At 39.8% G+C, this 14,597-nt stretch overlaps 1 protein-coding gene across 1 annotated transcript; it reads left to right on the top strand.

Annotated features, from left to right (window-relative positions):
• The first annotated feature begins 1,822 nt into the window (after positions 1-1,822).
• Positions 1,823-14,560, top strand: LEO1 (LEO1 homolog, Paf1/RNA polymerase II complex component). The gene is given in 13 exon segments (XM_030015256.2): positions 1,823-1,954; positions 2,994-3,719; positions 3,980-4,084; positions 4,839-4,933; positions 6,206-6,351; positions 7,759-7,843; positions 8,188-8,282; positions 8,568-8,702; positions 9,332-9,428; positions 9,431-9,469; positions 9,795-9,981; positions 10,256-10,353; positions 14,284-14,560. Coding segments are annotated over 13 exon segments (1,971 nt in total). The 5' UTR covers positions 1,823-1,896; the 3' UTR covers positions 14,389-14,560.
• The last annotated feature ends 37 nt before the right edge of the window (positions 14,561-14,597 follow it).

The following is a 14,597-nucleotide window of genomic DNA, read 5'->3' as shown; positions in this document are numbered from 1 at the left end:
CTTTGGTTTTGGCTTTTGTAAATTTCCAAGAACTTTTAAGATTTTGAAATTTAAGTTCTTGTATAGTATGCATAAATTCACAAGTTAAGTGTCTTTTTACAGACAGTGCTGTATAAACATGGCCAAAGCATGTCATGTGCTGAGTTGCCTAAAGCTGTACTTTTTATTTGCTAGGCACCATAATAATTTTGTGTCAAAAAAACCAGGCTGTAATGTCTTCCTTCATTTGTTGAAGGGCTGCATGTTCATGGAATCTGTTCGCGTATTGATTCTATGATGATTCATTTTATCGTTATCTAACAAGATTAGGCAATAATCTCCTACTTGAAGATGAAGCAGAAAAATGAAAAGGCTGGATTATGGAAATGATAGCCCCCTATCCTTTCCTTTACTAAATCAAGTTTAGCTGCTTAATGATTTATATTCCAATCAAAGGCAGGGGCTTTAAAGCTGCAACTCTCTCTCAGGTGTCCTGTCACAGATGATAGTAGTGGACCTTAATAATTGGTTTAGCTCTGTAGACAACAGCTAAGTATTTGACTGCTTGTTGGCACTTTCAGGACAGGTATCTGACAGGCTGGGCATAGAAAACTAGTTGGTTTGGGTTTGGTTTTTTGTTTTTGTTTTTTTCAACCAGAAGGGTTTGGCCCTCCAAGTGTTGCAAGACATTTGGCACTGTGCATGGAACAGTATCAACAATCACTTTTGTGCCTACACTGTGTATCCTTTTTGGAATAAATGAAGGAATTTAGTCTGTAGCTGGGAGTCATAAACAGTCTCAACAAGCAAAGTGAATATTCTGATGTAATGCTATCAAGTGGAGTGAGATCTTGTGCATGACTTCATTGAGTGCAAAAGTGGTATTGCTTTGATAACTGGCTACCATAAACGTAAGGTCTTTTTTCCAAAAGAGGCGATACTTTTTTTCTTCTTGATTATTTTTCAGGCTTAACGCAGAAGTCAAATGGCCACATAGGTTGACTCTGTTGGTTCCAAGCTAAGCATGGAAACTAGTTTATATTCCAAAGCAATTATCTTTTTACTGTTGTATTTTAAAGAAATAGCCTCATTTTCTCTACAGCTTGAGTAATACTGTTTGTAAGCTACAAACGAGCAAGTGTTCAATTTAAATTTCCGTTGAGGAAACGTGAATTGAGTGTTTTAGCATATCAGCACTATATGCTGTCAGACTGTAAACCAGTAAAAGTTTTGGGTGATTAAAGTACTGTGTCCTTGTTGTGGTTTGGGGGGTTGGTTTGTTTTAAGTAGTAACCGACCTGCTTAACGGTGACCCCTGCGTTTACGCCCAGCCACGCCTTTTTCTCCTCCGAGAGGCAAGCGAGTGCCCCAACAGCCCTTCTGCGAGTGACGGGCTACTGCCGCGGAACTCGGTTCTCCCAGCGCAGGCACCGGAACGGTGTCCGGCAGCCCGCGGCAGGAGCGGCAGCCCCTGGTCACGCCGGCTCCGTCCGTACGAGCGCGGGGAGCAGGCGCGGGGCGGGCGGGCGGCCGCGCTGCGCAGCGCGATCGCACCCGCCTTCGCCAGCGGGAGCGGGCGCCGCCGTGGCCGCCCCTTGCTTAGGCGCAGCGGGTCGGGGGCGTCGTCTCCAGCGGGGCGCCGACAGCCTGTCTGCTTGGGGCTGGCACCGAGTCCGCCCTCGCTGTTTTCTCGCAGCGCCGCTCCCCGCGTTAACGGACGCTCCCCGGTTTCCTCGGCGGCCGCCGCCCACACACCTTGGCCGCCGCCGAGGGGCGCGGCCCCTTTAAGAGGAGGTGCTTCCCCCCCCCGCCTATCCCCGGCGGGGCCGCGCGGCGCCCCGTAGTTGCGTCACCGAGCGGCGCCGGCGGTGTGGCCGTACGGCCGTGGGGCGGCAGCGGCGGGGCCGTTGTGCCGCCATGGCCGACATGGAGGACCTCTTCGGCAGCGACGCCGACTCGGAGCCTGAGCAGAAAGGTGCGGGGTGCCGCCCTCGGCCGCCGGGAGGGAGCAGGCCTGCGGGAGAGGGAGCGGAGCGGGCGGGCGAGGGGTTACCGCACCGCCTCCCGGCGGCGGCGTGGCTGAGGCGGCGGGCGCTGCCCCGGGCCTCCTTCGCAGCCCTGCTTCCCTGGCCGAAAAGCAAAGCGAACGGCGTCGGCGCCGCTGCCCCGCGGTTCGGAATGCCCGCGGGGGTGTCCGTCGCCGTGCGCTGAAGCAGAAGGGCCTGGCCTCGCAGCCGGGGCTCCGCGGAAAAGCGGTTTGTAGCGGCTGTCTTCCGTCCCCGCAGCCGTGGAAAACTCGCGACGGGAAACAAAAGCAAAGCGTACTTCGGAATTCGGTGATGCTTAACCGTGTGCTTGCTTAGAGCTGTTTGGATTTCGGTTGGTGGAAAACGATGGGACGCCTCCCGATTTAAGTCATTTGCGTGTTTTTAAAGTGCTTGTCTCAGTGACTGTAAATTATTTTTCAAGGCAGATGTTTCTTTTTCTCTTCCTGCTTGAAACGGCACTCACCGACCCCAGCATTCAGGAGTAGCTCCGTTGTAACAAACGTGTCGGGGTACATAAGGCGGCTAACTTGGATTAAAGACACGGTGACAGTTTTAGATTTGTAGGATCTCATAAGCCATATGTATGTGTTTACCTATTTTAAGCCCGCACTACGTTAAGTTTTATTTTATTTACTTCTGTGTAATTGCTTATTCTTTCTACAACTTTAGAATCTTAGATAATACCTTGTGGTTTGAAACTTTTTGTGGCATCCATCATTTTTCATTGTGTCTTTCATTGGCCGTGCCTTTATTAGTAGACGTTTTATTTTATTGTTCTAGGTAACTTTTATAGTTCTTTCTTACAGCTCTCTGTAGGTTCTCTCTCTGGGTTTTGGGGGTGGGTTTGGTTTTTGGTTGTGGGTTGGTTTGTTTGTTTGGTTGGTTTTTTTAAAGCAGCGCCCATCATCTTAGGTGCATTCTTGTAGGGACAGTTTAACTCTTGAAAGTGTGATGTTTGTTTTGCAGATTCTGATTCTGGATCTGAATCTGATTCCGATCAGGAGAATGCTGGCTCTGGTAGTAATGCTTCTGGAAGCGACAGTGACCAGGATGATGACAGAGAGGCAATAAAACCTAGTAATAAGGAGTTATTTGGAGACGATAGTGAGGATGAAGGGGCATCCCATCACACAGGGAGTGACAACCACTCTGAAAGATCCTACAATCGCTCTGAAGCTTCAGGACATTCTGAGCATGAAGATAATGATCAGTCAGACATGGACCAGCACAGTGTTTCAGAAGCTGCTCATGACGATGAGGAGGATGATCACGGGCATGGGTCAGATGAAGGCAGTCATCATTCAGAGGGAGATGGTTCTGAAAAAGCACATTCAGAGGATGAGAAGTGGGGCAAGGAGGACAAAAGCGATCAGTCAGATGATGAGGAGAGACAGCAAAACTCTGATGATGAGGAGAGACAGCAGAACTCTGATGATGAGGAAAAAGTGCAGAACTCTGATGAAGATGAAAGGCCACAGATATCTGATGATGAGGAAAGACTCCAGAACTCAGATGAGGAGAAAATGCAGAATTCCGATGATGAGGAGAGGCCGCAGGCCTCAGATGAGGAGAAGATGCAGAACTCGGATGATGATGAAAGGGCCCAGCCTTCTGATGAGGAGAAGATGCAGAACTCGGATGATGACGAAAGGGCCCAGCACTCCGATGAGGAGGACCAAGAGCATAAATCTGGTAGGAGTGAATACAGTAGTAATGATTTGCTTCTGGTTTGATTTCTCTTTATTGTTTTGTTTATATTGGCCTGAAAAGATTCAGGCTTCAGTGTAAAGGAATTAATCATGTAGCTTTCAACTATAGTCATCTTTATAACAGTTTTTTTATGCAGCACTTAAATTCCTATTCACCTGAATCAACTTATTAATACAAAGGAATTTTTAAAATATGTGGAACAAAATTTTTAGTTTGCTGAGAATAATTATGCTCCTTAACAGAGTCTGCAAGGGGCAGTGATAGCGAAGATGAAGTTCTGCGAATGAAGCGGAAGAAACCAATTGCATCAGATTCAGAAGTGGACAGTGAGACAGAAGGACAGAAAGGTAAATGGTGGCGTTGTTTTGTGGCTTTTTGGTTCATTTAATCCTCATCTTAAGCACACCATTCATCTGCTACAGAACTGGGTAAAATTGATAGCGCTTGCTATACGGTGTAACTGTAGTGCCATGAAAATAACAAAACAGCACAGCAAGAATTCTGTGTGGGGAAGTACGTGCTGTATTTCTGCTGATTATCTCTAGTTAGCTCTATCAGTTTTTCAGTTTCCTCCATGAGAGACAGAGCTTGTCTTTTGCGAATGTTGCTTTGCACATTTTTACTGAAAGATGTTAAGAAATGGTGCCTCTAATCAGAGCAGCCCAGAGAACCTCTGCTGGTTTTTGTGATGTTTAGCTGCCTGAGAACGACGTGTTGATTCTTCTGAGAAGTAAAACCTCCAAAATGCATAATGAAGTTGCTGTTTACATATATTTAAGTTGTTTACTTGAGTAAAGGATGGTCTTATACTCTTTAATTCTTCCGTTGCCATTTTTCAGCTAGATTCTCTTATTTGATAGAACCTTTCCAGGAGAACATACCTTGAATCCTTAGCTTAAAATTACATGCAAAACTTGTTTTTCAGGATAAGAGAATAACGTGTGCTTCATAAACCTTTGCAATTTTTAAACTTTGTAGGTGATTTTAAGTGGTAATAAAAGTGAAGGATGTGTTAATCTTTTTTTTCTGTGAACGTGCTTGCATGTAGGGGGGTGTGTGCGCATAGATGCGTATTTTAAAATAGTAATTTTTCTGCTCAAGAGCATGCAGATGTCATGGATCTGTTTGGAGGTGCAGATGACATTTCCTCAGGGAGTGATGGAGAAGACAAGCCACCAACTCCAGGACAGCCCATTGTGAGTAGACTTGACTTTTGAAGTTATTAACATTCTATTCCACTCTAAAATGTAGAACGCTGATTGAGTTTGATAATATTTTAGTGAAAAAAAAGAGTAGTGGCGTTAAGTAAACATTACAGATAATTTTGCCCTAGCTAAAAGAATTATTAAAGTTTTATACATAGCAATATCAGATAGATTTGTTTATCTGCCTTCACCCATCCCTGCTCTGCTTTTTGTACTTGAAAGAAATATAATGAGTAGTTTTGATTGTCATCAAGTAAAATACAAAGTCATAGCTGTGTTTGGTACCTTAATACAGCTATTTGACAGATATTTTCATTTTGGGTCTTGGTGTTAATACCTTTTTTTTTTTTTTTTTTTTTTTTTTTAATCTGGGAAAAGTTGTCCCCCATTTACTCTCCAGTGCTTAGCTGAAAACTGTATATCAGCTGCTTTGCTGTCTCCTTGCTGTCTTTGGTCTCTTGAGTTTGCACTGGTATTTGAAATCACTCTAAGTGGCATATGAAAATGCTGAATTGAATTGCTTTCACTGTGTCCTGGTTTCAGCTGGGGTAGAGTTAATTGTCTTCCTAGTAGCTGGTACAGTGCTATGTTTTGAGTTCAGTATGAGAAGAATGTTGATAACACACTGATGTTTTCAGTTGTTGCTAAGTAGTGTTTAGACTAAGGCAAGGTTTCTTCATCTTCTCATGCCCAGCCAGCGAGAAGGCTGGAGGGGCACAAGAAGTTGTGAGGGGACACAGCCAGGGCACTTGACCCAAACTGGCCAAAGGGGTATTCCATACCGTGTGATGTCATGCCCAGTATATAAAATAGGGGGAGTTGGCCTGGGGGGGATCGCCGCTCAGGGACTAACTGGGCATCATCGGTCGGTGGGTGGTGAGCAATTGCATTGTGCATCACTTGCATATTCCAATCCTTTTATTATTACTATTGTCATTTTATTAGTGTTACCATTATCATTATTAGTTTCTTCTGTTCTATTTAACTGTTCTTAACTCGCAAGTTTTACTCCCCCCCCCCGCCCCGATTCCCTCCCCCATCCCACAGGGTGGGGGGCAAGTGAGCGAGCAGCTGCGTGGTGCTTAGTTGCTGGCTGTGGTTAAACCACGACACACTGAAAATGTGCAAGTTCTTTTACCCAAAGCTTCCTGATCTCTCCCTTTGCATATGGATGACATTTCTTTAAGCAAAATGTGCTTGTTAGAGCAACAGTAGCCAGATAGATGTTTTTCACTTATGCTCCTATTCTCCTTTTTTCATTAGGATGAGAATGGACTGAGTCAAGAACAGCAGGAAGAAGAGCCTATTCCAGAGACTAGAATAGAGGTAGAAATACCAAAAGTAAACACAGACTTGGGCAATGATTTGTATTTTGTGAAGCTGCCCAACTTCCTTAGCGTGGAGCCCAGGTAACTGCATGTTAAATACATGATAAGGGTTTTTAGCGTTTCCCTATATTGCTTTTGTTTTAGTAATACAATTAAATATGTTGGCCATATTTAACATGGTTGACATTAAGATGCACTTTTGGTTGTGATCAGTCAATAGTAATGCTTATTGTTATCTAATCACGTGCTGAGTAATTTTCTGATGAGCTTGGGTTTCAGCTTGGTTGAAAACCTTTTTGTCTTTAAAAACAAACAACAATATAATTTAATTGAAAGCACGTGCTATCAGTTGAATTTTAAACACAGGTTCAGGCTCTCAGAGGTGTGAAAGCCAAATGCACAGTATCTTTATGCACTTTGAGTGATAAAAACATAATTTTGAATTTTGGAATAAGCCCTTTTTAATTTGTGTGCTAAATGTACTATTTATGAAGAGGCTGGTTACTCGTTTTCCTATTTACCTAACCCAAGCTAAAGAAATTTTCTGGAATTCATAAGGAGAAACAAAATAAATTATTAGAGTTGTTTGTGATGTTAGGTTTGGTCCTAAAGCCTACCTTCAGCACTTCTAGCAAATTGCTGCTAAATCTGTCTCTTCGAGCATTTTGTTAAGCAACTTTATTGCATTGTTTAATACTGTTGTGTTAGCTGGCAGTGTAGCATTGTTTCTGTTATACGTTAGTTAAATCATTCTTCCTGGCTTTCATGCTATAGTCTGTTTCGGGAGAGAACTGTTAAGAATCTGGTTAGTGGCTGCAATCCGTGAGAGAAGTCCTGGGGATCTTTGGGGGTCAGACAGGACTGAAAAGAGAATTGTACAGTAGCAGAGTCTGTTTAGCGCTTCATTCCCTTGCAGCAGCCTGGAAACTATTAGGAAGGAGGCTAGGGAATGGCGTTCCCCCACTCACTCCCACCCTAGTTGTCAGGTTTTTTGAAGGAAGAGAGGAAAAACAATCTCATCTTCCTTTCCCTTTGGTTGGTTTTGAGATTCAATAAAAAAATTACGATTGTGCTCTTAGAAAATCCCTAATTCACTACACTTATAAGATGATAATTTTTCTTTATTTTCTCTGTACAATATTGTATATGTTTTGTTCCAGACTTAACCCTGACCTCGTCATCCTGATACTAAGGAAGCAGTATTTTCTGAGGCAGACTTGCTTTCTTTAGCTAGAGCCATTTAGAGGGTCTGAATGTTAGAGTGGCTGTAATTGATGGTAGTGAAGACACTTGGGTAGGCCTCCTGTGGTGTAGAATCAGTGCAGTAAATTACATTACTGCAGAAATGGCTGTCTCACAGCTGCAGTGCCTACTGCTGTGTGCAGTGTATAATTTAAACTGTTCAAGCATCTGTTATGTTGCACAACTCTAGAATAATATGGATTAATTTTTAGAAGAATAAAGACTGTATTATATAATTTATTGCAGACCTTTTGATCCCCAATATTATGAAGATGAATTTGAAGATGAGGAGATGCTTGATGAAGAGGGTAGAACTAGGTTAAAGCTTAAGGTATAATGTTAATTTCCCTTTTTTCTTTTACAATCATCTAGCCATGTTTCTTCAAAGTCTATTTCAGGTATTTTAGAATGGTGTTTTGAGTTGCGGTTCAGATTATGAAAGCGTGGACCAGTTCAGCACTGAGGAAAGTTGATCCATTTTAGTAATAAAGTAAAAAAAAGCTTGACAGCTGCATTTCACCCATAAAAGCAATACCTTTCACCTTCATTTCTTTGCATCATGCAGCAAATTATCTAGCCTTTCTAACTGTAATTCTTGACCTATATAGAGTATATTTTACCACAGTATTCCTTACTATGAGTTAGAAAAAGTGGTTTGGTTTTTTTTCCCCACAGGTAGAAAACACAATACGATGGCGGATGCGACGTGATGAGGAAGGGAATGAGATCAGAGAAAGTAATGCACGAATAGTCAAATGGTCAGATGGAAGGTTAGTTTGGATTTTTTGTTATTGAAGGAATACAGTTGTTCTTACAGTGAAATGCCATGGCATGCAAAATTGGAAGGTCAACAAACTTTGATGTCAGTTCCGCACAGCAGAAATTATTTTAGTCTCAGTGCTTTGAAAATTTTATGCTCTGCTTAGTTTGGATTGAAATATAATTGTCGGCTATATATAAAAAGGAAATGTGAAGGCTTTCTCCGTTTATAAATGAAGCAAAAAAATAGGCTGTAGTAGCTCTATCAAATGACTGATATATGAATCTCTTTTAAGCATGTCTCTCCACTTGGGCAATGAGGTCTTCGATGTGTACAAGGCGCCACTACAGGGAGATCACAACCATTTGTTTATCAGACAAGGGACAGGTCTACAAGGACAGGCTGTTTTCAAGACAAAGTTAACCTTCAGGTAAAGATGCTATTCTATAGCAAATGTTGATACTACTTTTGCAATTAAGTGTTGTAACTAGTACACAAAGATTAGAGATACCAATTCGTAAACACTCAGAGCTTAGCTGTTTAATAAGAATGCGCTACTTCCCAAAGTCAGTATTTCAGTAAGATTCTTCCTAAATGAGGTCTCTCAGTTTGAAAGGTTAATATGCCATTCACTGCTATATGTAGGCTACATGTATTTTTTAATATATATTTTAATTTGCATTTTTAAGTGCAATTCCTCATCTGAATCAGGAAAAATATTAATATTGCCTGAAATTAACCTTTCTTCTGATGAAAAGTTGCTATCAAGATGATGATTACGTCTTGGGATATTGATGTGAAATGTAAAGATAATTATTTAGGTTTGTAACGGACTACAGATGGTTTGCTGAGAGAGGAGTTGATGTCTCCGGTAGCTGTTACAATGCACCTAAGTAAATTAAAAAAAAAAAAAAAAAAAAAAAAAAAAAAAAAAAAATGATGCTTTTACTTTTGTGCAGATGAATCTTTGAAATCTTAAGTATGCAGGCCCTACTGTTGCCCTTCAAAAATGGGTATGTCCCTTGAAGAAGTATTTAACCCATAGCAATTTTTTAACAGGCCACACTCTACAGACAGTGCCACTCACAGGAAGATGACTCTGTCTCTGGCAGATAGATGTTCAAAGACCCAGAAAATTCGTATTTTGCCAATGGCAGAGGTCGCGATCCAGAGTCTCAGCGCACAGAAATGATTAAGGTATTGTGGTGTGGAACTCTTTTATGTTCTGATTTAATCTAAAAAATCACAACTGTAATATAGCTGAACATGTTATGACTTTATGAAAAACAGAGCATATTCTGGAGTTATAGACAAGAGTTGTTAGCCACGGGTGTGGTTTGCTTAACCTTACAGATTACAAAAAAAATCAGAATGTGTACAATCTTTACACTGCTGTGAAATTATTTCAAAAGCTACAGTAGAATACAAGGTGCTGTTGAGTTGGTTTGGGTATTTTTGTTTGGTTTTGTTTTTTTTTTTTCTTCCTCCTCAATCTTTATATATTGCTTCTTTCTTTGGACAGAAAGAAGAGGAGAGATTAAGAGCTTCCATTCGTAGAGAATCTCAGCAGCGAAGAATGCGGGAGAAGCAGCATCAGCGTGGTCTGAGTGCAAATTATTTAGAACCCGATCGCTATGATGAAGAGGATGAGGGAGATGATGCAATCAGTCTAGCAGCTATCAAAAACAGATACAAAGGTGGCATCAGAGGTAATAATAAACCTTAACAGCTCGTAAGTAGGGCCTGTGTGATTCAGATGGAATAATTTCACAGGAGAGTCCTGGTAAGATTGTATTTTATTTTGCCACTTGATTTGATACGTAAGGAGACATGAATTCAGTTCATATAAGTTTTTGTTTACTCTGGAGTTAGATTCTGCCACCTTTTGTGGGGACTAAATGTAAGAGAATTATTTTTAATATTCTGTCTTCCTCACCAGTTTCAGGTAAAGGTAAGTATTTGTCTTTTCGTTTTTCTCTGTAGAGGAACGTGCTAGAATCTACTCTTCTGACAGTGACGAAGGCTCAGATGAAGATAAAACACAAAGACTACTCAAGGCAAAGAAACTTACTAGTGATGAGGTAAGAAAAGGATTTTGTTCTTAAGCAACTCATTTTCAGTCAGGAACATTTCCTGCACTAAATCTAGTTTTTAAAGCTGAGACTTTCGTAGTTTCATTTATGCCGTGATGAATGTATTATTTAACTTGGCATGCTTTCCATGGTCATTAATCGCCAATTTCTTATACACTGCTTTAGTTCATAGACATGAGTGATTCCCAAAGGAGGTCACTATTGTTATTGCTGGTTTAAAGATGGAAAAATTTATACAGAGTTATGTAAAATGACTTTACCAAAATTATGCAAAGAGTAAGACTTAATATTGGAATCCTAGGGCAGTGTTGTCTCCTAAGTTACATGGTCCTCTCCTGTTTATTATGGAAATAGTGGAAGCATTTTCACATAGTATTTCTGCTGTTTTTAAATAGAAGAGTTAAAAAACTCAGTTAAAAAGCATTAATGTCCATTGCTAAATAGACATTATCCATCACCCAAGCATCATCCTAAACATTAGGCCATGATCAAGTTAACTGTTAGCTACAGCAGTAGTGCTGTTTCCTCTTCTAAAATTGTGTTTTGCTGGTTTGTAATTTATCACTGCTGGGTATAAGCAAATGAATCTTTGTGTGTATCACATCTTGAGGTTTAGTTTGTTTCAAGTAATGTCACCTCTTCTGCTACAGCACTGCAGTGTAACGCTTTTCAAAATTGACAGATACCATTTCTGAGATTAAAACTTAACTATTTTCATCCAGTGGTGGAAGTGGAACCAGGTAGTACGTGGACTCTGTCCTATGTCAGCTATACCTGTGTAGTCTATTTTCCTGACCCTTGCTCCTCACTGTAAAATGCTTCTGTGGCAAAGAGCCATAGGACATTTACTGTGTACCTTGGGAAGCTGAAAGAAGAGGGGATTTTGGAATTAATGACAAATGGTAATTGACGCTGGCTCCCTGGCTTCCCACTGCCCTGTTCAAGAGGGAGTTGGGTTGGGCCAGGTGTTTGGCCTACTTGGTTTTAGTAGCGCATTAGTTTGCTTTCTTTTAGACATCACCAGTTCTGCATTACTGTCGTCTTGCTGTTGATCAATATAGTGCAGCCCTGAGTTGCAGCTGTGCTTATATTTCTCTCAAGCCAGGTATGGCTTAGGAGTGGTAGTTTGGTCACACCTGAGCTCTGCTGATAGCCACCTTCACTTATGTGGCAGAATAATAAATACAAACTAACTTAGCTCAATAGGTTCTTATTACTAGTTTGTAGCTTGAGAGAGATGTTTTTACACTGGCATGGTGGTTTGATTAATCTTCCTGTCCTGTTTTACTGTAAATTATATTTTATTTAGAAGTTTATGCATAGAATATCATGCAGAATTTTTAAAAAGGAAGTTTCAGTAGGTCAGTGTAAGCTTATGGAATATTTTGTAATGCTTTACATCACCATTTCCTTTAAGAGATTATTTTAACTGTAAATTATTTTAAAGATTGCCCTAAGATTTCTTTCAGTTCATTTCCTACAGTCATATCTAGCATGCTACTCTAATAGCTGCTGAAATGGCTAGAACCTGATCTTGAATTTTAGAGGCTTCCATAGTAAAACATCCTTTTCTTTTTAAAAAGAGTAATTCTGCAGCATAGCTTGCTATGTGTCCTTCTAGTGAATGACTGCATGTCAGACTTCTGTAATCACAGCTGCTGAAATTCCAAAGTTGTGTTTAAATGACCAATATAGGATGTAGGACATAGTTTTCAGTATGACAGATACCTCTATAGTGCAAGAAATCTTAGTTTTTGAAGGACTAAGTTTGCTCTCATTTTCATTTCTGTACTGTGCTTCCTGTAAACTTCTCAGGAGGCATGTCCTATGTCCCAGACTGTTTTACGTTTATTACATTCTGAATGCATGTTCTTGCTGCTGTGATGCTACTCCTCTTACACTGTCAGCTGAGTATTTGCACTAATAGGATTGTAATATGAAGCAGAAGTAAAAATTAGTTTTTCTTTTAAAGACATAGATTCTGGCTTTTTATTATACATTGAGGAAAATGTAATATTTCAGAAAATATGACAGTAATCCTGGAGAGAGTCATAGTGAGGCATGTATACAAAACTGTAATTTAGTGAGCTCTGTTAGTGGTTGTTAGTAGAAATTGAATTGTTTATTTATAAGACACTACTAGTTGCTAGTTAATGATATAGCAATGTCAGGACTTTGCAATTCCAGTCTCTCAGAAGAAAAAGTCTAGTCAACAGCATTTCTCTGCTGCTTGAGGAACAATAGCCTCCATTTTAAAATTATATGATTTAAAGGTAACATTCCCATCAGGGCCACGGAGGGGTGCTACAGCATTACGGAAAAAAACCAGTGATGTATAACTGCTTACTTTCAGGCACCACGTAGGAAGTATGGTATTTGTAATATTTATCTGCATATGTGAAACACGGGCTTCCTTGTACACAGTACACAGACTTGCTTTTATGTGCTGTCAGTCAACAACACAGCACAAATCTTTGTTCTGATAACAATTTGTTACCATTATTGAAAATGTCAATCTGTTAATAATAATTATCACCACGTGGCAAGTAGTTTTACTGTTACTGTAGTTAATGGGGATATTCTGCTAAACAGGAAGATGAATCATTTGACAATAGCCTAGCTAGATTACAAGAGAATGCTTGTTATGAGGAAGAAGCCGTCAATGAGATTCCCACCCTTACTAATTTCTGTTTTCCATGCTTAAAATTCCTTCCTAACTGAGATTCTCACTGTACTAACTTAACATGTTAATATAGAATAAAATGCTTTGAATAAAAAATTAATCATTAGAGTTCTGAAACTCAATCTTTGCTGCTGCTTAAAATCAAGTAATATGTGTTGCTTAAACCAAAACCAAAACAAAAAAAAACCCAAAAGCAAAACCAAAACCAACAAATGGAAAAAGGGATGAGGTTACTTAGACCTGAGGGTATTTGTAAAGATACTCTTCTTTTTAAACAATAATTGAGTTACCACTTGTTCTTCATGTCAAAATTGGTAAGTTTTGCATTAATAACTAGTGATTTGTAGTTTGATTAAACATTTTCATAGCATTCTGATTTAAAATGTTGTTTGGAAGGATAATTTAAACTGAACTTGTGTAAATGAACATGGAATAAAAATAAACCTGTTGACTCTATATTCAGGTGCTAAAAATTAGCCATCTAGCCTGTAAAAGTCATTATGGTATTGCTTGCAAACAGTTAATTAACTAAATGATTTGAGTTCCTTTGACCAACTCTTTGAAGCCTCCTAAACTATTCTATTTCTTGGACTGTAAACTGTGGTGTTGATTCTCGGTACTAGTGGTTTCTCATCAGTCGTTCTCCTTTATGCCAGAGAGTGGTTTAGGTTGTTGGTTTGTTTTTGTTTTTTTTAAATGAACAAACAAACAAAATGCCTACCCACTTACTGAATTTCTTCTTTGCTTCAGTAGCTCTAATTTAGGGCATATGAGTGTCAATAGTCAGAAAACTTGGCAAAGCTACACAGGCTCCCTGAAGGGAAGCTTCTGCATGTTGAAAAATTCACTACAAATTCTAGGAATTACCAGTGCTTGTAAGACTTGCTGAGAATGGTATTGCACATGCCATAAATCCAGATTAAGACATAAATTACTTCCATGCCATAGTTCAGTTTTTGAAGCAGGTGTGGTTGCATGTCCATTGAGATAAATGGATCTGCAGCTATATCATGGACCCTCTCAGGTTGAGGTTTGAGACTGGTAGCAATGTTGACTGAACTTAAACTACTGATACATAAGCAGTCCTGCATTACAGTAGCATGAAATGGAAAAACTAGAAGTAATAATTTTGCTTTTCTTACAAAAAAAGACTTTGAGGTCTTTTTGTTGTTCTTCTGAGTTTTTTATTTTAGCTTGGAGTATGTTGGTTTATTTTTGTCCTTTTTTGCCTTTAGGAAGGTGAGCCTTCTGGAAAGAGAAAAGCAGAGGATGATGACAAAGCAAGTAAGAAGCATAAGAAATACGTCATCAGCGATGAAGAGGAAGAAGATGACGATTAATATTAAGGAAGCACAAAAGTTGATTTTTTTTTTTTAATATATATTTATATATATATTGTACAGTTCTCTTACAGCAAAGATGTAAGTAACCATAATGGGGTTATTTTGATAAAGGAAAATTCCATTGAAGTCTGCATTTCTGGTGTGAATAAAGTTTTTTGACTTCCTTTTACTTTTAAGATTTTTCTCTTATTGCAGCAACTGTTGCA

This window comes from Aquila chrysaetos, chromosome 5 (assembly GCF_900496995.4).
Source record: "Aquila chrysaetos chrysaetos chromosome 5, bAquChr1.4, whole genome shotgun sequence".
NCBI lineage: Eukaryota > Metazoa > Chordata > Aves > Accipitriformes > Accipitridae > Aquila > Aquila chrysaetos.
The sequence above is the reverse complement of the archived record's forward strand: the minus strand, read 5'-3'. Positions and strand labels throughout refer to the sequence as shown.